At 39.2% G+C, this 26798-nt stretch overlaps 2 protein-coding genes across 4 annotated transcripts in view; both read right to left on the bottom strand.

Annotated features, from left to right (window-relative positions):
• LOC111960037 (butyrophilin subfamily 1 member A1) overlaps window positions 1-5186 on the bottom strand; it is a 34333-nt gene extending 29147 nt beyond the window's left edge. The window contains exon 1 of the mRNA XM_070437848.1: window positions 4981-5186. The gene's annotated coding sequence lies outside the window, so the exon portion shown is untranslated. The remainder of the gene's footprint in view (window positions 1-4980) is intronic.
• The window catches only part of LOC111960039 (butyrophilin subfamily 1 member A1), a 29499-nt gene continuing 3259 nt past the window's right edge, over window positions 559-26798 (bottom strand). Inside the window, exons 2-8 of one of the 3 annotated variants that reach the window (XM_023981919.2) lie at window positions 18761-18815; window positions 14477-14538; window positions 13869-13904; window positions 13520-13564; window positions 13346-13378; window positions 13220-13237; window positions 559-1480 (exon numbers count right to left, since the gene is read on the bottom strand). In XM_023981919.2, the coding sequence (XP_023837687.1) occupies window positions 948-1480; window positions 13220-13237; window positions 13346-13378; window positions 13520-13564; window positions 13869-13904; window positions 14477-14480 (669 nt within the window). In that variant the 5' untranslated portion in view covers window positions 14481-14538; window positions 18761-18815 and the 3' untranslated portion in view covers window positions 559-947. Of the gene's footprint in view, window positions 1481-10085; window positions 11132-13219; window positions 13238-13345; window positions 13379-13519; window positions 13565-13868; window positions 13905-14476; window positions 14539-18760; window positions 18816-26798 lie in introns of those variants that run through there. The other 2 variants (XM_023981917.2, XM_023981920.2) reach the window with 2 other exon arrangements.

Genomic DNA, 26798 nt, shown 5'->3' with positions numbered 1-26798 from the left:
GAACAGGAACAAACGAAACAGTCCCGTGTGGCACAAACACTGACACAGGAACGAACGAACGAACCGAAACAGTACCGTGAGGTGAACAAACACAGTCACAGCAAACAATCACCCACAAACAAACAGTGTGAACAGCCTACCTTAATATGGTTCTCAATCAGAGGAAACGTAAAACACCTGCCCCTGATTGAGAACCATATCAGGCTAATAAACATGAACCCAACATAGAAACACATAACATAGAATGCCCACCTCAACTCACGTCCTGACCATACTAAACAAATACAAAAACAAGGGAAAACAGGTCAGGAAAGTGACAATATCACATTGTTCCTGTAGATTTTGTTATATGCACAATTTACAATCAAATCTGTGCGTGCAAACATTTTATTAATGAGGTCCCAGAAAAGCATTCTTGACATTGTAAAGACGAAGGCCTCTGATGCAGAGTTGTGCTTACCAATGGCTGATTACAAACCTTCCCAGTCTATACATTATGTAAGAGCTGGCATAAACTGATTGATCCTCATGGTCACAAGACATGAACTGATACACATCCAAGTCTTAAAAGCAATATTTTATTCCTCACAAATCAATAGAGTGTACAGTATATGTGTATGAAGGAAGGCATAACATTACCTGTGCATTATGCATGATTTCTCTTCTGATATTGGTGTGGTTTGAGAAAAATACAACTGAAATAGCAGTTCAATTTTATTCAAGTCAGACAACAAATATAAAGTCAATGTGAGAAAGCAACACATTTCTCTAATAAGCAAAAAGTATCATTCAATTTAAACAACTCCAAGCAAATGTGTAAATATTACTGAAGTGACAATCATTAGTGATTGACCATCATTAGTGTAGTTAAGACCACTCAAGTTTAGCTCTCCATCACAATAAAGTAGCCTATTGACAGATGTAGAGGTGATCCTTAATGCTTTAGATTATTTTGATTTTTTACTTTCAATGAACAAAATTGTGATTGGATCTGTATCATTGTTCCAGGGTGAGAAAAGTGGACGGACCTCATCCTCATAACTTGGTCCGTTGATAAATGAGTAGAGGTGTGAACCATCTTCTGCATTAAAGAAAGTCACCTTCTTTTCCTTATAATCTAGATAGATCCCAACTTTATCTGGAATATTTTTGTCAAGAACATGTTCCTTATCATCCATGGCTTTCAGTCTTTCCCCATTGGACAGCCTGATTACCCAGAAGCCATTGACAGGGCTGAGAACCAACTGTCCCTTCCTGTTAGCTGTTGCCTTGGTAACACCAAGTACCCAGTCATCCTTCTTCTCCACATTCACCTCCCAGTAGGCCCTCCAAGCACGACCCATAATGCCCAGCACATAGGGATCCTCATCAAACATCTTATCACTACACGGTCTCTGTGGTGTTTCCTTTATCCAGCGTACTGATTTCCCATCTATCAGTAGGTTAGGGTGAGCGGTGTCCACATCCAGAGTTACATCCACTGAGGAGAAAGAAAGTTACACACAGTTGAATAATACGTTTTCCATACCGATTCAGTTTACAGTACAGAAATGAACAGACGTACTTGAAAATACATGTTCAAATGGTCATTACAAAACAACAATTTAATCAATCATCATTATTTTGAAACTATGACAACATGTTGCTGAAGACGTGGGCATAGTACTGTATGTTTAAAGCTGATAGCTTCGTACCTTCATGTACGTGCTTCACATCTATATCTGAAAAGCAGAATGAAATTAGACAATTACACAAATAGAACTACTACAAAATGTCAGTATCATCATTCTATGTGTTAAAGGTAAAAAAGTTACCTAATATAATCTACTGTTCAATAAAGACAAGATTCTGATTAGATACATTACTACTTAACTTCTGGTGAGTAATTCAGGATTATATCTGTACAATTCTTTTGCAATTAGGAACACAATGAAAATATTTATATAAAGTCCCACATTTACATTTTATTAACATTCTGATTACCAGACTATAAAAATAGAGTGTAATAATTACCAGTTGGTTGATCGACGGTCTGCAATAATTGATCAGCTGCAATGGTAAATCAGAATACATTGTTATACCCAAAGCTAATAAGCAGGGCTCAGATATGTCAATCTCAATGTGACTTCCCTGAATAAATAAACACAAAGTAACCAGAAAAGATACAGAGTTAATAACAAAAGTTTTCCTAATATCGTATTAGCCGACTGTATTGGAAATGTAGAATCATTACAGGTTGACTACTCCGTGGTCTGCACTGATGCATCAACTGCAGTTGATAATAAGTAAAACTCAATGCTAATATCTGGAAAAGAAAGACAGTAACTTAAAGTTGAACTGACTGTGTTTTAGTTAAAATCCGTTCATATTCTGTTATGTTTTTGCATTATTCTGAGAAGAACCTGTATGGGTAGTGTGCATATCCTCTGATAGTTGTTCATAATATGTTTTTGTATTGATAACAGTAAGAGAGCGAGACAAAATGATTTATGGAGGGTTTAAAGGAGATTTCCACCACTTCATAACATCATAGTCTGGAGATGCTGGAGATAATGAATGTTAGGTTCAAAGTAAATTAGTGGATTTCCTCAATTTAATTATATTGTTTTAAAAAGTAATAAAGTATAATTAATGAAGATTTACCTCTACAGCACTTATACCATACCAAGAAAACCACTTCCAGGAAAAGAATTGCCCCAAATGTAACACATAGGGCAAACCACACAGTGCAATCCAAACCATACAGTGTACAGGTTGACCCGGAAGTTGATTGCCTCTCAGTCTCTGTTCCATCTGCAACTGCAATGGTGAATCAGAATTAGGTCTTGAACTCAACATTTAAATATGTGTCCTCTTTATTAGAACATATATCATCTCTCAGCTGTTGATCTAAATAAGTGGAGGGGGAACTGTTATGATGTTGTTTTATGTAGCTTTATGGTTCAAATGGACAATAACAACCAACATTTGGACATGTGGTACCAAGGTGAATGACTTAGTCTGCCCTCATAGCCCTTCCCAAGACGTTACTATTAACTTATTACCTGGAGCAGATGAACAGGGGGAAAAAATAAGGCATGTTACCAAACAGACTTGCTGGATCAAAGGTCCCATGATGCACCTGCCAGGGAACATAAAACCATGACCTGTAATCTCTGCATGCATCAATATTATTGAGATCATGTTGTAAGATAATAAGTATGGATAGCATTCCTTTATTTTGCAAATACTCTTTCAACAAAATCTTTGTCAACAAGTTTACTCAGAAATACTTTTGTGCCAGTACTTCAATGCTTAATTTGAGCCGGATCCTGATCCGGAAAAGGACGACTGTAGGCTATTCCCGACTCTCCGTGTTGTACTGTTTTGTTCCGGAACCTATTTGGACGGATCCGGTACCTATCGTGGCATGGAAAATCATTGTCACTTTTCGCAATGTACAAATTCAAATAAAAGCGATCAAAGTTCATTCGAGTTGCCTCTTCGTAAATGTTCATTTACCCTCAAAAAACGTCATGTGAAAAAGTAGATTTCAGCCCGGGCCTAATATTCTATGAGTTGATTTGGGTTGGGCTGGCCCGTGTTTATGGTTTCCTCAACATTGTAACCATATATGTTTAAGTCCAACGCATGGCCGTGGCTGTGTGAGAAGCGCGCCAGTAGCTCTCGCATAACTAGAATGAAATTCACTTTCTATGATCTCTCTCCGTCTCTGCTCTGATAGACATGAGCATGCAACTCACATCTCTCCAGCATTGCACTTCATCATTTATTTCCGTGTAGAATCAAAGCTGCGCGAAGGTTTCTTGAGGAACTACAGCACCCCTGATGAATTCAAATACATTTGCCAAAGTTATATAATTACTGCTGGTTGTACAGAAATAAATTAAATCATTCATAATAGCCTACTACACCACGAGAATGCCTATAAGTTAGCCACAGGGGATCAATTGCTCCTTTAAAAATAGCCTAGTTGTGGTTTGTAGCCCAATAATAAGGAATAGCCTACAATCGGGAACGCGCTAAATCTGTAATTGAAAACAGCACGCAGACAAAACATTTAAAATACAATTGATCGAAAACACAGCTTGAAAAGCAACGACTCTTGCTGAAAAGATAAGACTCTGTGCTGTAGGCCACCAAAATATTTAATTAACTTCCAAATATGTTTTACGAGAGAGAGAGGGAGAAGGGCTTTTGGTACGAGCGCATCGGACCAGCGAGTGAGCTGCGTATCATTGGATGCGTCAGTGAAACTGGAAAGCATTTTTAAGACTATAATTTCCTCATATTGTAGCCTACAACATGTCTCCACACACCTATTTGTATTTGTTTATTTAACCTTTATTTAACCTAGGCCTAGGCTATTGATGGATTCAAGACACGGTCGTGTTTTATGATCTCAGATGATCAGTGTCAAAGTAGCCTGCCATTTTGATCATTTGTGCGGTATTTAAAAAGATTCTGCCAAAGTCTCCAGTCATGTAAAATTACATAGAAATGCATGAAATGCGTTTTTAAAAGGCCAACATTTTCCCGGACCTTAGGTTACAAAAAATGTTCCCCATGTGTGCAACTTCTGCCTCTACTCTACTGCTTTATGCCACTACGAAAATGCGACGATATGCAATGCTTTATTATAAAGGTTATTTTGTTCTCATGCGTTCCGGTACCTCAGAACTCTCCAGGTCACTGCCCTCTAGCGCTCACTTTTTGTCGCAGCACCTCCCGATTTACAAATTAAGCACTGCAGTACTTCTATGAGGTACAATAAAGTATATTTATGTATATAAAGTATATTTATGTATTTGTTCATACGGTATGTAGCTATGTTATATAGTTCATTGTGAACCAGAGTAATATACAATTAAACCATCAAGACATTTGAAAGCATTATTGCATGTACGTTACATATCACATTATTTCGCAATAGATAAAGATACGCTTTTAGGAAATAATTAATTCACTAGAACCTCTTACCTGAACGCAGATAACAGAGTACGGTGTACTCGCAGATAACAGATAACAGAGTACGCAGATAACAGAGTACGTAACAGAGTACGTTTCAGATATGATATCAACGTTATATTCTCCACAGAGCTTCTTTTAAGAATGAGAGTAGTGTTTAACCACAATTGGACTTTGAGGCTCGAAGGTTCAGAGGCTCCCTCTAGAGGTTTCTCCAGCAGTACATGTTAAAACAGGTCAGGCTATACAAATGTAATTACATTTTTAACGAATGGCCCTCTTCACATTTAACAAATAATTTAATTAAATACAAGTTGTATATATTGAAAATTATACTGAAAAAGTGCATTATTATAGCAAAAATGATGCCTTCAAGCTTCCGTTAAAGTGATACAACTTCCACTTTGATTATGTCTGAACCATGCCTCTTTTAACCTCCCCGAGAGCATAAAATCACTAGGTGTCGTTGTGTTGAACTAAGGTTGCTATAGCAACAAGAGGATCTACTTTGTTATGCATTTCTTTATCCCTGGTTTGCCTCACGCTAGCAGAATTTAGAATGTACATGTTTATCTATAGATAAGATACTACTCCAACGCATTTGCTATTCCTTTATTAAGTATTTTGGTTTACTGTGGTCCTCTCACCTGTCAACAGTTCTCAGAGCTTGAGGGTTTTACTTGATATTAGATACAGGTGACAGAACATTACAGAACTACATTACTAAACTACAAACAATACAGTCACTCTCAATACTTATATTTTGTAAAATTGTTCAATTAAAGCGAATCTGAGTGGTGGAACAGTTTTTTATTTTATTTTATTTTTTACAAATTAAAGATGTGTAGCTTTAATGGATGAGCATAAATTATAATTTACATTTTCATCTTTGGATGAGGTTTACCAAAATACATTTATGCATTTATGCAAAGATTTTGAATTACTCTTATCACATTTCATTATGGCCAAAGAAGGGATAGAGTATCCTAGTCCATGTTCTAGACAGGAGTGGATGTGGCACCTCTTCTCCACATTGAAGAATGGTATCTGTCCTCCCTACTAGTCCACTAACACTCCCAGCTTCTCAGGTTTCAGTTCAATGGGAAGCTCATCAACACTTTTCAGTTCTCCATGATGATAACATGCTCCAGTAGCCATTCTCTGGATACTTTAGTAGATGAATCTCTGTTCTCTGGGTCCTGTGTGACTCCAACACTCCACTGAGTCTTCCTCCCCAAGTCAACCTCCCAGTAATGTTTACCTGTATCATATCCCTCCATTCCCAAGACAAACTTCCTTCCCAGAAACCTCTTCCCAGGACCCTTTTCTAAGTTGTTCTTCCCAGGTGTCCCAGTAGTCTCTTCTTTGTGCTTTTCTTTAAACTTCACACATTTGTCCTGTTCTGATATACTGTGAGACTGGGATGCGCAGTGTCAGGGTTGAAAGTCCATCCACTGAAATTAAGTAGTTTCAGTTACTTTGAAATTCAACACACTGCATCATAAACTGGTAATCCAGATACTTAAAAACATATTTAGTGTGTTTAGAACTATTATATATTTAAAAGTATATAATAAACCATGGTAAGTAATATTTTGAAAAATATAAAATATATTAATAAAACACTGTGGCGTGTGTGTGTGTGTGTGTGTGTGTGTGTGTGTGTGTGTGTGTGTGTGTGTGTGTGTGTGTGTGGGTGAAAGAAAGTGGTTGGTTTGAAATCAACTCGCATAGATCAACAATTAGACTCCACACTGACGGAAAAGACAATTGCTCACTAAACAGTATGGTACACAAAATGATAAATAACATTTATTTAGCCAAATACATAAAAGCCAGAAATGTTTCCAGTAAGTCCTGTCTACATAACCATATTTAAAATAACTTACTATATCAATAAGTGTTGGGCATTGATGTAAGAAATGATGGTAACTCTATGGTTTATAATACTGTGTATACTCATAGCATTGTTTTTGACAAGGACTGCTCCTTTTTGGTGAGTTCTGCAAGAACTTGCCTTCCCTTCACATTTGATGATGTTTTATCAGAAAATACAATTGGTGAAAAGTCTTGGAATTGAAAAGAGTGATATAAATATAATTTAAAAAACGAATTAAGCATGGTACAAACATTATTGGGCAGGAGACAAGCACACAAAGGGTAAGAAGGTAGAGACAACAATACATCACACAAAGCAGCACACTGTCAGTAAGAGTGTCCATGATTGAGTCTTTGAATGAAGAGATTGAGATAAAACTGTCCAGTTTGAGAGATGAGGAGGGTTAAAACATTTAGTTGGCGCTCATTATTTGATTTCTAGAAAAACAATCCTTTGTCTAGTCTTCCTTTTTTTCAATTTTCTCACTTTTTGGTTTGCTCCCTGTCTTTAAGTTTGGTGTGGGTTATTTATTTGGTTTGCCTAATATTGGGCCGATTTAGTGGGCGCTCAGGTGTGGGTGTCTTTTAGGTCCGAATTGTGGTTGGTAGTGAATTTTAGTGGACACCCCCATGAGTGTCTTTCAGAACCCTCCATAAAACCCTGGTTCTGGCTGGGGAATGTAATCATCCGTATAGGCTGTGTGTGATATTAGTGGCTAGCCGTAGCTTATTCAAAGACACCATAAAGAATATAGGCTAGAAATCATTTGTATTATCTTTCATATTTTTTGATTATTTATGTATGACAATTTTAGTTGTGAAAATATAGCCTCGTTGTGCTTTTCATCTGCACAAATAGCCTAAGGAGAACATAGCCAAGTGGCTGTTGTAGGCTGCCATTTACTTTAACGATTTTACATTTGAGTGTCATTTCTATCACTTCACAGTTTATTGCGGTTAAGCTACTAACACGGTAGGGTAGGGATTATATAAGCTGGTTAAACTACTAATGCGGCAGGGATTATATATCGCCGGTTAAGCTACTACACGGTAGGGTATATAGGGTATATGGTATATGCTGGTATAACTACTAACAACGGATAGTATATATCGCGGTTAAGCTACTAACACGGTGGGATATATATCGCGGTTAAACTACTAACACGGTAGGGATATATATAGCTGGTTAAACTACTAACACGGTAGGGATATATATAGCTGGTTAAACTACTAACACGTAGGATTTAGTGTACTAACACGGTAGGGATATATATGCGGTTAGCTACTAACACGGTAGGATATATATCGCCGAGTACTACAGGTAGGGTATATATCGCCGGTTAAGCTACTAACACGGTAGGGATTATATATCGCCGGTTAAGCTACTAAACACGGTAGGGATATATATCGCGGTTAAGCTACTACACGGTAGGGATTATATATCGCGGTTAAGCTACTAACACGGTAGGGAATATATATCGCCGGTTAAGCTACTAACACGGTAGGGATATATGATCGCTGGTTAACTACTAACACGGTAGGGGATATATAGCTGGTTAAACTACTAACACGGTAGGGATATTATAGCTGGTTAACTACTAACACGGTAGGGATATATATATCGCGGTTTAGCTACTAACACGGTAGGGATATATATAGCTGGTTACGATACTAAAACGGTAGGGTATTTATTATAGCTGGTTAAACTACTAATGCGGGATATATATAGCTGGTTAATACTAATGCGGCAGGGTATATTAGCTGGTTAAGCTACTAACACGGTTAGGGATATATATAGCTGGTTAAACTACTAACCGGTAGGGTATAATAGCTGGTTAATACTAACACAGGTAGGAATATATATCGCCGGTTAAGCTACTAACACGGTAGGGATATATATAGCTGGTTAGACTACTAACACGGTAGGGGTATATATATATAGCTGGTTAACTACCTAATGCGGGATAATATAGCTGGTTAAACTACTAACACGGTAGGGATATATATAGCTGGTTAAACTACTAATGCGGCAGGGATACATATATATTCGGATAAACTACTAACGTAGATAAGGAGGCGAGTGGTTTGTGACAAGATCCACAAGAGCAGCTTTTCACCGATTTGTCAACTCTTACTCAGTTACACCTCCAACACTGCCAAAACAAGAGCTATGCAGTTGTTGGCCAACGCGGGTTAATGCTGCAACTGATTGAAACCTGCCCTTTGTCACACATAAAATAATGTTTAATTTATAAATCACAACATTTCGTGCAGAATCTATTTGAATTGCATATGTCCATGTCAAGTTCATGATTTCAAAATCACTTTGTTACAATATTTTTAAACAAACAATTTATGATTAAATCTGTGTATCATGACACACGACGAGAACCAGATGCAGACACAGGAGGCAGATGGTTGGAGTTTAAGATGTTCAATAATCCAAAAAGGGGTAGGCAAGAGAATGGTCGTGGACAGGCAAAAAGTAAAAACCAGTTCAGAGTCCAGGAGGTACAGAGCGGCAGGCAGGCTCGAGGTCAAGGCAGGCAGAATGGTCAGGCAGGTGGGTACAGAGTCCAGAACAGTCAACGGTCAAAACCGGGAGGACTAGAACAAGAAGAATAGCAAAGGCAGGAGTACGGGGAAAAAACGCTGGTTGACTTGGAACATACAAGACGAACTTTCACAGGAAACACAGGGATAAATACACTGGTACAGAGAGACAGGAAACACAGGGATAGACTGGAGAAAACAAGTGACACCTGGAGGGGGTGGAGACATTAACGAGGACAGGTGAAACAGATCAGGGTGTGACACTGTGTACAAATGTATTTTTAAAATATTTATTAGACCCCAGAACAGCAGTCTTGACATTATAACTTGTGCTTACCTATGACTAATCTTGTGGCTTGATCCCCGACCAAGTCATACCAAAGGCTTTAAAGATGAGACCTGATGCGTCTCTACTTGGCTCTCAGCATCAACGAGATGCATTTGGGGTAAGGCCCTGCGATAGACTTGTGTCCTGTCTAGGGGGTGTACTTGTACATCATGCTGCTTTTCACTACAGAAACAGGAGATAGGCTCCTGCTTCTATGAGTCTTTCTGGTTTGTACAAGGTTACTTATTATAGCTGATTACAAACCTTCCATATACAGTACATACTGTGTTATGTAAGAGCTGGCATAAACTGATTGATCCTCATGATCACAAGGTATAAACTGATACACATCCAAGTCTTAAAAGCAATATTTTATTCTTCACAAATCAATACAGTGTACAGTAAATGTCCATGAAGGGAGGCACAACAGAAAAAATACGACTGAAATAGCTGTCCATTATATTCAACAAAGTTGAAGACGAAGAATAATAAGTCAATGCCTTGTTGGTCCTGTGTGGCTCAGTTGGTAGAGCATAGTGCTTGCAATGCCAGGGTTGTGGGTTTGATTCACAAAGGGGACCAGTTAAAAAAAGTATAAAACTGTATGCACTCACCACTGTAAGTCACTCTGGATAGAAGCTTCTGCAATTTTGTTTAGATGTGACGAAGAGACACATTTTGATGAGCAGCACAAATCATCATACAATTATATCCATAAAGCAAATGCCTAAATATTACTGTAGTGACAATTACTCCTATTCATGTATGGCATATTAATCATCATCAGTGTAGTTAAGACCACTCATGTTTAGCTGTCCATCACAATAAAGTAGCCTATTGACAGATGTAGAGGTGATCCTTAATGCTTTAGATGCTTTGATTGTTTAGTTTCAATGGAAAGAATTGTGATTGGATCTGTATCATTGTTCCAGGGTGAGAAAAGTGGGCGGACCTCATCCTCATAACTTGGTCCGTTGATAAATGAGTAGATGTGTGAACCATCTTCTGTATTAAAGAAAGTCACCTTATTTTCCTTATAATCTAGATAGATAGCAACTTCATCTGGAATATCTTTGTCAAGAACATGTTCCTTATCATCCATGGCTTTCAGTCTTTCCCCATTGGCCAGCCTGATTACCCAGAAGCCATTGGCAGGGCTGAGAACCAACTGTCCCTTCCTGTTAGCTGTTGCCTTGGTAACACCAAGTACCCAGTCATCCTTCTTCTCCACATTCACCTCCCAGTAGGCCCTCCAAGCACGACCCATAATGCCCAGCACATAGGGATCCTCATCAAACATCTTATCACTACACAGTCTCTGTGGTGTTTCCTTTATCCAGCGTACTGTTTTCCCATCTATCAGTATGTTAGGGTGAGCTGTGTCCACATCCAGAGTAACATCCACTGAGGAAAGAAAACAGATACACACATACCGTTGATGACACATTTTTCTTATTTTGATCTTAAAAACCTCTAAGCCGTTGGGGTGGAGGGCTACTAAGCTAACATTTGGAACTGTTTTAAGACGGTAATACCATGGATCATTTCGCTATTTGATTTAGAATTGTAGGACCCCTTTAAGGTATAAAATATATATATAATATTTGATAAAAAAATACCAGTCAAAAGTTTGGACACACTTTCTCATTCAAGGGTTTTTCTTAATTATTTATATTTTCTACATTGTAGAATAATAGTGAAGACATCTACACTGTGAAATAACACAGAATCATGTAGTAACCAAAAAAAGTGTTAAACAAATTAAAATATATTTTAGATTCTTCAAAATACCCACCCTTTGCCTTGATGACAGCTTTGCATACTCTTGGCATTCTCTCAACCAGCTTAATGAGGAATTATTTTCCAACAGTCTTGAAGGAGTTCCCATATACGCTGAACACTTGTTGACTGCTTTTCCTACACTCTGCGGTCCAACTCATCCCAAACCATCTCAATTGGGTTGAGGTCGGGTGATTGTGGAGGCCAGGTCATCTGATGCAGCACTCTATCACTCTCCTTCTTGGTCATATAGCCCTTACACATCCTGGAGGTGTGTCGGGGCAATGTCCTGTTGAAAAATGTATTATAGTCCCTCTAAGTGCATACCAGATGGGATGGCGTATCGCTGCAGAATGCTGTGGTAGCCATGCTGGTTAAGTGTGCCTTGAATTCTAAACAAATCACTGACAGTGTCACCAGCATAGCACCCCCACACCATCACACCTCTTCCTACACGCTTCACGTTTGCAACCACACATTTGTTTAACCTTTATTTAACTAGGCAAGTTAACTAAGAACACATTCTTATTTACAATGACAGCCTACTGGGGAACAGTGGGTTAACTGCCATGTTCAGAGGCAGAACGACAGATTTTTACTTTGTCAGCTCGGGGATTCGATCCAAAAACCTTTCGGTTACTGGCCCAATGCTCTAACCACTAGGGTACCTGCCGACCCACACATGCGGAGATCATCCATTCACCTACTCTGCGTTTCACAAAGACACGGCGGTTGCAACCAAAAACCTCAAATTTGGACTCATCAGACCAAAGGACAGATTTCCACCGGTCTAATGTCCATTGCTCGTGTTTCTTGGCCCAAGCAAGTTTCTTCTTCTTATTGGTGTCCTTTAGTAGTGCTTCCTTTGCAGCAATTTGACCATGACGGCCTGATTCACGCAGTCTCCTCTGAACAGTTGATGTTGAGATGTGTCTGTTACTTGAACTCTGTGAAGGATGTATTTGGGCTGCAATTTCTGAGGCTGATAACTCTAATGAACTTATCCTCTGCAGCAGAGGTAACTCTGGGTCTTCCTTTCCTGTGGCGGTCCTCATGAGAGCCAGTTTCATCATAGCGCTTGATGGTTTTTGCGACTGCACTTGAAGAAACCTTCAAAATTCTTTACATTTTCCAGATTGACTGACCTTCATGTCTTAAAATAATGATGGACTGTCATTTCTCTTTGCTTATTTGAGCTGTTCTTGCCATAATATGGACTTGGTCTTTTACCAAATAGGGCTTTCTTCTGTATACGACCCCTACCATGTCACAACACAACTGAATGTCTCAAAAGCGTTAAGAAGGAAAGAAATTCCACAAATTAACAAGGCACACCTGTTAATTGAAATGCATTCCAGGTGAATACCTCATGAAACTGGTTGAGAGAATGCCAAGAGTGTGCAAAGCTGTCATCAAGGCAAAGGGTGGCTACTTTGAAGAATCTCATATCTAACATGTATTTTGATTGGTTTAACACTTTTTTGGTTACTACATGATTCCATATGTGCCATCTCACAGTTTAGATGTCTTCACTAATATTCTACAATGTAGAAAATAGTAAACATAAAGAAAAACCCTGGAGTAGGTGTGTCCAAACGTTTGATTGGTACTGTTATTTTTTCAACTGCTGATTGTCCCTTGGTTATTGTTTGGAAAAGGTGACAAAATATTAATAGACATATGTAAGAAAAATTATAATAAATAGCTTAGTACCTTCATGTAACTTCTCATCTGAAAAAAAATTCAGAAAATAAAAACAGAGAAGTGCAATAACAAAGCTCACATTTCATTCAAACTATCATCCTGATGAGCATATTGTATAAGAAATAGAGTCATTACCGGTTGACTGCTCCATGGTCTGCACTGATGCATCTACAAGTGAATCAAAATATTCAAATATATTAACCTGGAAATACACAGTAAATAACAGGTATGCTGTACTTACTGTATGGTATATCTTGATTTAAAAGTATGTCTTATGTATGTGTGTGTAGTTTACATTCCTTACTGTACCTTGCATAGGGGGTGATGTGGTAGACGTCTTTGGCTGTTCAATAACTGGGGTGTTATATCATTCATGTAAATAAAAGATTTCCTCGTATTTTGATAAAACATTTTTCATCTGAAATACTTAAATACTAGAAATCATATTTTAAATGTACATCATGGGGATTTTCTACTTTTGAAGGATTTTTTTCTTCTCACTATAATTATTTTGGATGTCTGCTCCTGCACAAAGTGTTCTTCAAATCACATAGTTATGACCAAATGTTCAAAGATATTACTTTGCTCTTTTGAACTAGACAATTATTAAATCCACCATTATGAATGTAATGCAGCAAATACAATCAACATAATGTACCTGTGTCGTTTTCAACAGGTCTACTGCAACAGCCACCTGTACAGGGAAGAAAATGCAGTGTAATCATGATCTGATAAAGAGATATGTATCTTTCTTCATACATTAGTATATTAGTAATAGTTGTAATGATCTTAATTAGGATGGGAGATATATTTTTGGGGTTATATATTTCTTTTTTTTCTTCTTTTCTTACATTATTAAAGGAAAACTCCACCCAAAACTATCTTTTAGTATTTATTTCATTAGTCCATTGTTGATATAGTCCCAAAATGTTTTATATGTCAGCAATCATTTTCAAGATATGTAACTTTCTAAACACAGACATCTGGCCCGCGTGATGTAATTTGCATCACATGATGCTGCGTTAGGCATCACATGATGGAAAATGCATCATATTAGATCAATTTCTGTATTTTGGAAGTTACATATATTAAACGTGATTGCTGATATATAGAACATTTTGGGAATATATCGTTTTTGAGTGGAGTTTTCCTTTTAATAATGTAAAAATACTGACTAAAATGTATAACCCGAAAACATATCTCCCTCCCTAATTGGCTTTTATTTTATTTTAAGAGTGTACAGTTTCATCTATGCAGCAGATTTACCCATTATAGCTAACAGTAGAGGAGGACCAAGTTCAGAAACAGCTGTGTACTGTATTATTCTTCTGTGGATAAAAACATAGGGAAGAAGTGAGGAGAGATACTGGTAAATGCTGCAAGCAGTAGGGCAAATTACATAAAGGTTGCTGTTAGAATTATCTAAGGCAAAACGACTACAAGTTTTGCACTAAGTAGAGACACACAGTGCCTTCAGAAAGTGTTCACACCCAGTTTATTTTTTCCACATTTTGTTGTTATAGCCTGAATTTAAAATGTATTACATTTAGATTTTGTCAAATTGATCGACACACAATACCCCAGAACGTCAAAGTGGAATTTTGTTTGTATAATTTTTTGAAAAAAAACATTTAAAAAAATTCTTGAGTCAATAAGTATTCAACCCCTTTGTTTTTATGGCAAGCTTAAATAAGTTTGACCAAAAATGTGCTCAACAGGGAAAACCATAAAAAATGACACACCCTCCTAAAACTGGTTATAACTCCAGTTCTGTTCGTTATATTAAGATTCTAACAACGACAGTGTGTTAAATAGAACAACACTACATATACACAAAAGTATGTAGACACTATTTCAGCCATACCCGTTGCTGACAGGTGTAAAAAATCAAGCACACAGCCATGCAATCTCCATAGACAAACATTGCCAGTAGAATGGTACTGAAGAGCTCAGTGACTTTCAACTTGGCACCGTCATAGGATGCCACCTTTCCAACAAGTGAGTTTGTCAAATTTCTGCCCTGCAAGAGCTGCCCCTGTCAACTTTAAGTGCTGTTATTGTGAATTGGAAACGTCTAGGAGCAACAACGGCTCAGCCGCAAAGTGGTAGGCCACATAAACTCACAGAACGGTACCACCAAGTGCTGAACGTATAGCTTTCAAAAATCATCTATCCTCGGTTGCAACACTCACTACCGAGTTCCAAACTGCCTCTGGAAGCAATGTCAGCACAATAAGTGTTTGTTTAGCTTCATGAAATGTGTTTCCATGGCCGAGCAGCCACACACAAGCCTATGATCACCATGCGCAATGCCAAGCGTCGGCTGGAGTGGTGTAAAGCTCGCCGCCATTGGACTCAGTGTAGCAGTGGAAACGCGTTCTCTGGTGTGAAGAATCATCTGGGTTTTTGTCGGATGCCAAGAGAACACTACCTGCCCGACTGCATAGTACCATTTGTAAAGTTTGGTGGAGGAGGAATAATGGTCTGGGGCTATTTTTTCATGGTTCGGGCTCCTTTGTTCCAGTGACGGGAAATATTAACGCTAAAGCATACAATTACATTCTATGTGATTCTGTGCTTCCAACTTTGTGGCAACAGTTTGGGGAAGGCGCTTTCCTGTTTCAGCATGACAATGCCCTCGTGCACAAAGCGAGGTCAATACAGAAATGGTTTGTTGATCGGTGTGGAAGAACTTGACTGGCCTGCACAGAGCCCTGACCTCAACGCCATGGAACACCTTTGTGATGAATTGGAACACAGACTATGAGCCAGGTCTAATCACCCAACATCAGTGCCTGACCTCACTAATGCTCGTGGCTGAATGGAAGCAAGTCCCCGCAGCAATGTTCCAACATCTAGTGGAAAGGCTTCCCAGAAGAGTGGAGGCTGTTATAGCAGCAAAGGGGGAACCAACTCCATATGAATGCCCATGATTTTGGAATGAGATGTTCGACAAGCAGGTGTATGTAGTGTATTTGGGAAAAGTCAAGGATAAGGGGGACATGACTTTAAAAATGTCCATGAGTACATTATGATGCTCTCTGTCTATCTAGTGTTAATATACACAATCACAAAGAAAACCATTCATATTTTGTTTAGGAAGGTCAAAAACATGATCCATGACAATTTATTTAAAAACAGGTTCATTAGAAACCTTGGAATCTGCTCTTTCTGATAGGGTATAGCAATTAAAATGCCTGGCCTGCATGGACCTCTGTAGGATGATATGGAAGAAGTCATATTTGGAATGACCTGTTCCCTTCTTTGTCAATGCACCCTGCGCTGGTCATCAGTCTATAGTTTCAATATAGTTCAGGTTTTGATGGGCCAGCTGTGCAGGACACTGTTGTCTTACAATCAGCAAATAAACAATGGTCTTATTTTAGTATTCACAGTCTATGCGCTTCTGGACCAATCAATACATTTTCTGACTGACTATAATTTACATTTGGTGTCCTGAGGTTTCTAATTACCTATTTTAACAAATAAATGTACCCATTTATGATTTATTATCGAATATTTACATAATTGAGAATGTAACGGTCATGATGACCGTCATGGCCATTCTAGTAGTTATGGAATTGTGTCGCTCCTAGTGTTAAGTAACACTGCAAACGATGTGGCAAAGAAATTCACTTTTTGTCCTGAATACAAAGCGTTATGTTTGGAGCAAATCCAGCACAACACATCATGAAGTACCACTCTTCATATTGTCAAGCAAGCAATGCTTTTAATCAGCAAGGACTATGGACTTTTTTAGGATAAATAGAAACGGAAAACAGCACACAGGCAAAATTGTATAGGAAAACCTGGTTCAGTCTGCTTTCCAACAGACACTGGGAGACTAATTCACCTTTCAGCAGGACAATAACCTAAAACTCAAGGCCAAATCTACACTAGAGTTGTTTACCAAGATGACATTGAATGTTCCTGAGTGGCTTAGTTACAGTTTTGACTTAAATCAGCTTCAAAATCTATGGCTTTCTAGCAATGATCAACAACCAACTTGACAGAGCTTGAAGACTTAAAAAAAAAAAAATGGGCAAATATTGTACAATCCAGGTGTGCAAAACTGTTAGAGACTTAAATACATTTTAATCCCACTTTGTAACACAACAAAATGTGTAAAAAGTCAAGGGGTGTGAAACACTTTCTGAAGGCACATTCTTTATAATCTGTTCAGGTGAAAAGACAAGATAATCATTGTTTTACCCTGAAACACGGATTGTACTGAAGCTAATGCTGACCATAAAACATTGATCAAAAAGTATCATTGCAGGAAACTCTGTATGCTATTCTGAAATATAGTACTATAGTTTCAAACTCAAGGGCAGAGAGATGAAATTGTGGAATAAACGCAATCACTATAACGCTTACAAATGTGAGCAATATTTCACACAAATGGTTTAGATAATAACTGAATGAATTGGTATAAAATGTTTTTGATATAATGATAAAGTGTTAAGAAATAAACAAATAAGTAATCAAAGAGCACAGGAAATTAACTAACGTTTCACTAACATACTACCTGACAAAGGAGATAATTGTGTACAACAGGAAAAAAGAGGACCGAGCACGCCCCCATTCTCATAGATGGGGACGTAGTTGAGCAGGTTGAGAGCTTCAAGCTCCTTAGTGTTCACATCACCAACAAACTATTATGGTCCAAGCAAACCAAGACAGTCATGAAGAGGGCACGACAAAACCTATTCCCTTTCAGGAGACTGAAAAGATTTGGCATGGGTCCTCAGATCCTCAAAGGTTCTACAGCTACACCATCGAGAGCATCCTGACCAGTTGAATCACTGCATGGTATGGCAACTGCTTGGCCTCCGACCGCAAGGCACTACAGAGGGTCGTGCGTAGCTAGTTAGCTGGCTAGCTAATACAAGTCAAAGCAAACGTAGCTAGCTAACACAACCTGATACCAGTGCTGGAGGAGGCCTTATCAGCATGTTGTTTGTGCAACAGTATCTTCTAAATCAAAGAGGAATAGGCGAAGCATCAATATGTTGGCTATATGAATAAAGATGTAATGTAGCCAAAGATTATAGGGTCCCCTAGGAAACACGGAACATCACTTTGGTTCCTACCCTGTCACAATCACTCGTCCATGGCATTTTCATTCGTTATCATGTCAAACAACACTGTATTCAAAGTGCCCACATTTATATTCTAATTACAGAATTAGACAATACAAACACCCTAGACGAGACAAAAACACACAAACATCCCTCATGTCACACCCTGACCTAACTAAAATAATAAAGAAAACAAAGATAACTAAGGCCAGGGCGTGACAATATAGTCTCGCTATTGTTATTTTACTGCTGCTCTTTCATTTCTTGTTACTTTTCATTCTTATTCTTATTCGTATTTTTTGTTTTTTTTAACTACATTGTTGGTTAGGGGCTCGTAAGTAAGCATTTCACTGTAAGGTCTACACATGTTGTATTCGGCACATGTGATTAATACAATTTGATTTGATATTTCAAGGGATTTGTTTGAAAAAATTGTCATGTTCAGTAATAATAATAAAAAATGCTTTACCTTGGTTCTCTCTGATACGAGTGTCTCGTTCATGAATGTGCCCTCGGAATGGAATCTACTCAGATTAAGGAGGTAATCATTAATAGCAGCTAACAGATTGACAGCACCATTACAGTTGTGCACAAAGTCCACAATGACCCAAACACCATACAGCGAGCAGTCATGCTAATGTTTTCATGACCTGATTTATAGTGTTGAATTTTTATACATTTCAGGTTGGGAGAGATACAACCTGTTTTCACATACAGAGTGTAATCACTACATCCTCGGACATCTTATACTTTTGCTTAATGCTTGGAAGTGGTCATATGAGAACCAAAAGCTGGAGATAAGTAATCACTTCATTTCAGCTAGTTACTGTTTAACCAAAAGCAAGGTATCCTGATACTGTATTATTAACCTAAAGCTGTATGGTACTATGTCAGCGGTCCGGTCACAAATTTCCTAGGTTGCAAAGCTCAAGATGGATATTTTCATTTATTGGCATAGTAACAAACCCCCACCTCAGGACCCATGCGTCCATGACACAAACTGTTCACACCACTCTTGTTGGCGGAGACAATTTTGCCGTTTTTAACCTGTGTGGTGGTCATGTTTTTATTATTCACCCAATGTTCGCAGGTCTGATGGACCCACAACATTATTGGGTTTTTAAAAACAATACCGCCATAATAATAGGAATACTTAGATGTTGACTTAAATCAATTACAAGCAATATAGACAGCATACATGGTTCATATTTACCATTTACCTGCTAGATCACATTTATTAATAAAAGCTCTTTTCGCTATTCAGATCCTTCCAAGCTCTACCAGCTCTACCAGCTCTACCAGCTCTACCAGCTTGGGTGGGGAACATCGCTGCTGTCATGACGTTGCCTGCGTGGGTATAGCAAACCCCATCCCCCTCTCCCTGCCTCCACTCCTTCAACCCATGCTGTGATCACAGAGAGATGTCGTAAATTCCTGAGAATCTCCCCACCACAAACAGTATTAAGACAGAGGGTAAACTTTCAGGACAAAGGAATTCTCTTCCACCTCACAGAACTTGAGGTACGAACATATTTCATATTCCTGCACAAGTAGGAATGATCGGTGAAGGTCCAGCTATGAACCGGTCCATTTGTCCCCATGTGGGAAACTCAGGAGAGACGGGTTGACCACATTACCATACCGCTGTTTATATAATAACCTCAGATATGAGGTTAACATCTGTTTGTTGTATAAAATGAATGAGTGAGTATGATACTGTTTGTATAATTGTGTAATATGATTTCAAATCAAATCAAATCAAATCAAATCAAATTTTATTAGTCACATACACATGGTTAGCAGATGTTAATGCGAGTGTAGCCGAAATGCTTGTGCTTCTAGTTCCGACAATGCAGTAATAACCAACAGTAATCTAACCTAACAATTCCACGCTACTACCTTACACACACACACAAGTGTGAAGGGATATAAGAATATGTACATAAAGATATATGGATGAGTGGTGGTACAGAACGGCATGGCAGATGCAGTAGATGGTATAGAGTACGGTATATACGTATGAGATGAGTACTGTAGGGTATGTAAACATAAAGTGGCATAGTTTAAAGTGGCTAGCGGGTACATGTATTGCATAAAGATGGCAAGATGCAGTAATGATATAGAGTAAGTATATACATATGAGATGGGTAATGTAGGTATGTAAACATTGTATTAAGTGGCATTGCTTAAGTGGCTAGTGGTACATTTTTAACATAATTTCCATCAATTCCATTTTTTAAAGTGGCTGGAGTTGAGTCAGTATGTTGGCAGCGGCCGCTAAATGTTAGTGGTGCTGTTTAACAGTCTGATGGCCTTGAGATAGAAGCTGTTTTTCAGCTTCTCGTCCTGCTTTGATGCACCGTACTGACCTCGCCTTCTGGATGATAGCGGGTGAACAGCAGTGGCTTGGGTGGTTGTTGTCCTTGATGATCTTTATGGCCTTCCTGTGACATCGGGTGGTGTAGGTGTCCTGGAGGGCAGGTAGTTTGCCCTGGTGTATGCGTTCTGCAGACCGCACTACCCTCTGGAGAGCCTTACGGTTGTGGGCGGAGCAGTTGCCGTACCAGGCGGTGATACAGCCCGACAGGATGCTCTCGATTGTGCATCTGTAGAAGTTTGTGAGTGCTTTTGGTGACAAAGCCAAATTTCTTCAGCCTCCTGAGGTTGAAGAGGCGCTGCTGCGCCTTCTTCACAACGCTGCTGTGTGGGTGGACCAATTCAGTTTGTCCGTGATGTGTACACCGAGGAACTAAAACTTTCCACCTTCTCCACTACTGAACCCTCGATGTGGATAGGGGGTGCTCCCTCTGCTGTTTCCTGAATCCACAATCATCTCCTTTGTTTTGTTGACGTTGAGTATGAGGTTATTTTGAACTGTTTAATGAAGGAAAATACAATTGTATTTGTATTTGAACTATTTGAACTATTTGGTTGTATTTGAACTAAATCCAAGGACCGCCCCTGAGCCATTGGTCAGAGACCATGGGACCACCCCTCTCTGCTATCTGAATAAAAGCCAACTTTTAGGAAATTACCATTAGCCATGTTATCCTCCAAGGAGGAGAACGAAGTTGAGTAGAATTACTTTCTATACCACGTGGTTAAGACTCTTATACAAATAATAACAAGTTTTGATATTGACTTCTAGTCTGCAGCTAGAATTCTGTATCATTGAACGGCGAAGAAAGACAACCGCCGAAAACAATCATTCTTTAACGAATGTCCCTCTGAACAATCCACAACCGAGACAGAACTTCACTCCAACCAAAACAAACTTTTCTCCAACGACCAAGGCGACACACACACTGGACGTAACTATATATATATTGATTGCAATTGTTCCCGAATGAGTGAGCGTTCATGTGTAAGGATTAGCATGTCAATTGTTATAATTATGGACTCTGTAGTGAATTCTTAGTCGAACGCAACTTTCCCTTTGTCTAACAGCCGCCATGCCGGTTTAGCCCACTAGGGCATATTCCTTCCACCATTTCATGTAACTATTTTAAGTTTGTTTGTTTATGCATTTCTGTGAATTAATTAGTTAGTAATAAATAAATGATTTAAGACAATTGATGTATGGATGACTCATAGTGAAGACTGGGTTCGTGCAGATCAGCGATTTACGACGTTTGGAATGAGACTGACGTAAGGTAGAGTAAATAMAWMTTKAATTAGARGACYATTGATCAGATAKGRAAATATCTGAAAGGTTATATTGGGAAATWATAACCTTGTAATCTAATAACTTTCCCTGGTGCCCTCGRATTCATAGTTAATTAGTTACGCTATTACTCAAGTGGTCGCGTAATCCCTAATTATAGGAATCTATGATAAAAACTATAAATCTTCAATTTAACGATACCAAAGACACGACACTGCACAGCTACTTTCAGGTCTCTCCAGAGATGTTCAATCTGGTTTAAGTCCGGGCTCTGGCTGGGCCACTCAAGGACATTCAGAGACTTGTCCTGAAGCCACTCCTCCATTGTCTTGGCTGTGTGCTTAGGGTCGTTGTCCTGTTGGAAGATGAACCTTCGCCCCAGTCTGAGGTCCTGAGCTCTCTGGAGCAGGTTGTCATCAAGAATCTCTCTGTACTTTGCTCTGTTCATCTTTCCCTTCCATCGTTTCAGCTCCAGTCCATGCAGCTGAAAACAATCCCCACAGCATGATGCTGCCACCACCGTGCTTCACCGTAGGGATGGTGCCAGGTTTCCTCCAGGTGTGACGCTTGGCATTCAGGCCAAAGCGTTCAATTTTGGTTTCATCAGACCAGAAAATCTTGTTTTTCATGGTCCGTGCCCTTTAGGTGCCTTTTGGCAAATTCCAAGTGGGCTGTCATGTGCCTTACTGAGAAGTCTCTTCCGTCTGGCCACTCTACCATAAAGGGCTGATTGGTGGAGTGTTGCAGCGATGGTTGTTCTTCTGGAAGGTTATCCAGTCTCCACAGAGGAACTCTGGATCTCTATCAGAGTGACCAATGGGTTCTTGGTCACCTCCCTTCTTGGTGCTTCCACACTTATTTCACTTAAAAATGGAGGCCACTGTGTTCTTGGGGACCTTCAATGCTGCAGAATGTTTTGGTACCCTTCTCCAGATCTGTGCCTCGACACAATCCTGTCTCGGAGCTCTACTGGCACCTAAGAGGATGGCTGACGTTTTACATGCTCCTAACCGACTAACTTTGTTAGTTTTTTTGCGTCGTTTATAACTTATTTTTTTACTTACTGTGTACATAATGTTTCTTCTACCGTCTATTATGATCGAAAATAACTTCTGGGCATCAGAACAACAATTACTCAAGCTTTTTCCTTTAATGAGTACGACGAGAAAGATACACTGCTTTCCTGGGAACAGGGGCGCAGGTCAGGCTGCCTTCTGAGAATCCATAGGCGAGCGAGTAAATTCCCACTGTCATCCATTCTACTGGCTAACATGCAATCATTGGAAAATAAAATTGATGAATTACGATTACAATTATCCTACCAACAGGACATTAACTGTAATATCTTTGTTTCACTGAGTTGTGGCTGAAAGATGACACGGATAATATAGAGCTGGCGGGATTTTACATGTACCGGCAGAACAGAGAAGAAGCTGGGTGTGGGGGTGTGTGTCTTTTAGTTAATAACAGCTGGTACACAATGTCTAATATTAAAGAAGACTCAAGATATTGCTTGCCTGAGATAGAATACCTTATGATAAGATGTAGACCACACTATCTACCAAGAGAGTTCTCATCTATATTATTCGTAGCCGTCTATTTACCACCACAGACCAATGCTGGCACTAAGACCGCTCTCAACCAACTTCATAAGGCCATAAGCAAACAAGAAAATGCTCATCCAGAAGCGGCGCTCCAAGTGGCGGGGGACTTTAATGCAGGCAAACTTAAATCAGTTTTACAAAATTTTAACCAGCATGTCACATGTGCAACCAGAGAAAAATTTAAAAAAAGAAAAACTCTAGACGACCTTTATTCCACACATAGAGATGCATACAAAGCTCTCCCCCGCCCTCCATTTGGCAAATCTAACCATAATTATATCCTCCTGATTCCGGCTTACAAGCAAAAACTAAAGCAGGAAGTACCAGTGACTCACTCAATACGGAAGTGGTCAGATGACGAGGATGCTTCGCTACAGGACTGTTTTGCAACCACAGACTGGAATATGTTCCGGGATTTATCCAATGGCATTGAGGAGTATACCACCTTAGTCATCAGCTTCATCAATMAGTGCATCGACGACGTCGGTCCCACAGTGACCGTACGTACATATCCCAACCAGAAGAAATGGATTACAGACAACATTCACATCGAGCTAAAGGCTAAGCTGACGTGTTCAAGAAGCGGGACACTAATCTGGACGCTTATAAGAAATCCCGCTATAGTGGTATCCAATTGGTAGTAGTTGCAGTCTTGTCTCATCACTGCAACTCCCGTAAGGACTCAGGAGAGGCAAAGGTCAAGAGCCATGCATCCTCCGAAAAACAACCCAACCAAGCCACACTGCTTCTTGACACAACACACATCCAACCCAGATCCCAGCCACACCAATGTGTCAGAGGAAACACAGTACACCTGGCAACCTGGTCAGGGTGCACTGCACCCGGCCCGCCACAGGAGTCGCTAGTGCACGATAACACAAGGATATTCCTGTCTGCCAAACCCTCCATAACCAAGACAACACTGGGCCCAGAATCTCTGATGGCACAGCTAGCACTGCGATGCAGTGCCTTAGACCACTGCGCCACCCGGCACGCCTCTAGTTTTTATATTACAAAGCACTTCATTTTAACATTGTACATGTTCAACAGTGGGGGAGACACTGAGGCAGATTAGAGAGGACACAATAATGGTCCGCAGCCTGGAATGTAGGCCTAACATCAGTTGGAACTACCACCTTAGTCACAGCCTTGGCAAGGCTGTATAAGATTATTTTAAACATTTATTTAACTAGGCAAGTCAGCAAAGAACAAATTCTTACTTACAATGATGGCCTACACCGGCCAAACCCTCACAACGCTGGGACAAATGTGCCCCGCCCTATGGGACTCCCAATCATGGCCGGTTGTGATACAGCCTGGATTCAGTCCAGAGTGTCTGTGGTGACGCATCAAGCACTGACATGCAGTGCCTTAGACCGCTGCGTCACTCGGGAGCACAATAAACAGGGATAAAAGATGATGAGGCAAATTAAGGAAATTAAGGAATAGACGTCCTTGGTCAAAGGTCCCATGATACACCTGACAGAGAATGTAAAAGCATTTTGGAATTCAGTAAGCTATGATAATCATTAACCAATCAAATGATACCATTCCTTTATACAGTATAAACGCAATGCTAATTTTGGATTTACATTTATGAGTGTTGAGGCAGACAATTTACATAAATGAGTTGTTCTACTAAGACAACGATACACTCACTATACATTCAAAACCCAACTGTTGAATGCAAACCTAGTTATGCTATATACGGTGACGGCMAAATAAATTGACACCCTTGCACATTTATATTTCTTCTCAAATAAGTTGAAATTGAAAAAGATTTTGGTCCACATTGTTATATTTTCAACATCATTACAGAAACTATTTTAAGCAGTTTTTTAAAACTTAAGTTTACAATTTTAATTTAGAAATTAAAAACAAATTGCATGGACAAAAAAATAGCACCCAAGAGCTTAAACGCTGGCTAGACCGGGCACGCCATTGCGCGCATGTTGGTTGTGTCCATCCACACCAGAGGAAATCGGGACTCACAGTTTGAAATATCAAAATGAACTCTGAAGCAACTATATTAATTTTGGGACAGGTCGAAACACATGAAACATTCATGGACATTTAGCTAKCTAGCTTGCTGTTGCTAGTTMATTTGTCCTGGGATATAAACCTTGTGTTGTTATTTTACCTGAAATGCACAAGGTCCTTTTTTTCATGATCTTTGTAGAATTTTGACCCATTTTGAGTCACACWAAATAATTGTTGTTCTCTACGCCAACAATTAATCCACAGATAAAAAGGGAAACCTAGTTAGTTTCTAGTAATCTATCCTCCTTCAGTCTTCTTCTTCTGTAGATTTTAAATGKCGKTTGGCAACCAACGTTAAGGTTCATTACGGCCACCAACTGGACCGGAGTAGGGACCTCAGTTCATCTTTCGATCACCCACGTGGGTATATGCKCATAAAAACCAATGAGCAGATGAGAGACGCGGGGCTTGCAGAGCATCATGCATCAAAAATAAAACCAAGTTCTATGTTAGCGCCTGGCTATGTAGACGCTCGTTGACGCGCGCAAGCAGTTTGGATGAAATATGTGAATAACGTGTGTACATTTATTTTGCAACGCTCGCACAAGCAACGTGGGTGGTGTGGTCATCATATTATACTTGGCCAAAATCTGTGTGGAGTCTTGGGTGCTAATAATTTCCCTATTATAAATCAAAATTATAAACTTCAGTTTCAAAAACCTACATTGCTTCTGAAATGCTGAAAATCCAAGAACTATGTCTGAAGACCAAATTTATTTTTCAATTTACACATAAATAGTATTTTAGAAGAAACAGGGAATTATTTAAGAGAAATGCTAATATAGTACTAATATATTTGGCAGCAACTGTATATAGTTGTACATATACTGAACAAAAATATAAATGTAACATGTAAAGTGTTGGTCCCATGTTTAATGAGCTGAAATGTTAGATATTCACAAAGCTTATTTCTCTCAAATTTTGTGCACACATTGGTTTACATCCCTGTTAGTGAGCATTTCTCCTTTACCAACATAATCCATCCACGTGACAGGTGTGGCATATCAAGAAGCTGATTAAAAAGCATGATCATTACACAGGTGCACCTTGTGCTGGGGACAAAAAAGGCCACTCTAAAATGTGCAGTTTTGCCACACAACACAATGCCACAGTTATCCCTATTTTGAGGGAGCGTGCAAATGGCAAACTTATCTGCATACTCGTCATCCTCACCAGGGTCTTCACCTGACTGCAGTTTG

Source organism: Salvelinus sp. IW2-2015, linkage group LG37 (assembly GCF_002910315.2).
Source record: "Salvelinus sp. IW2-2015 linkage group LG37, ASM291031v2, whole genome shotgun sequence".
NCBI lineage: Eukaryota > Metazoa > Chordata > Actinopteri > Salmoniformes > Salmonidae > Salvelinus > Salvelinus sp. IW2-2015.
This window is presented reverse-complemented; position numbering and strand designations above follow the sequence as displayed.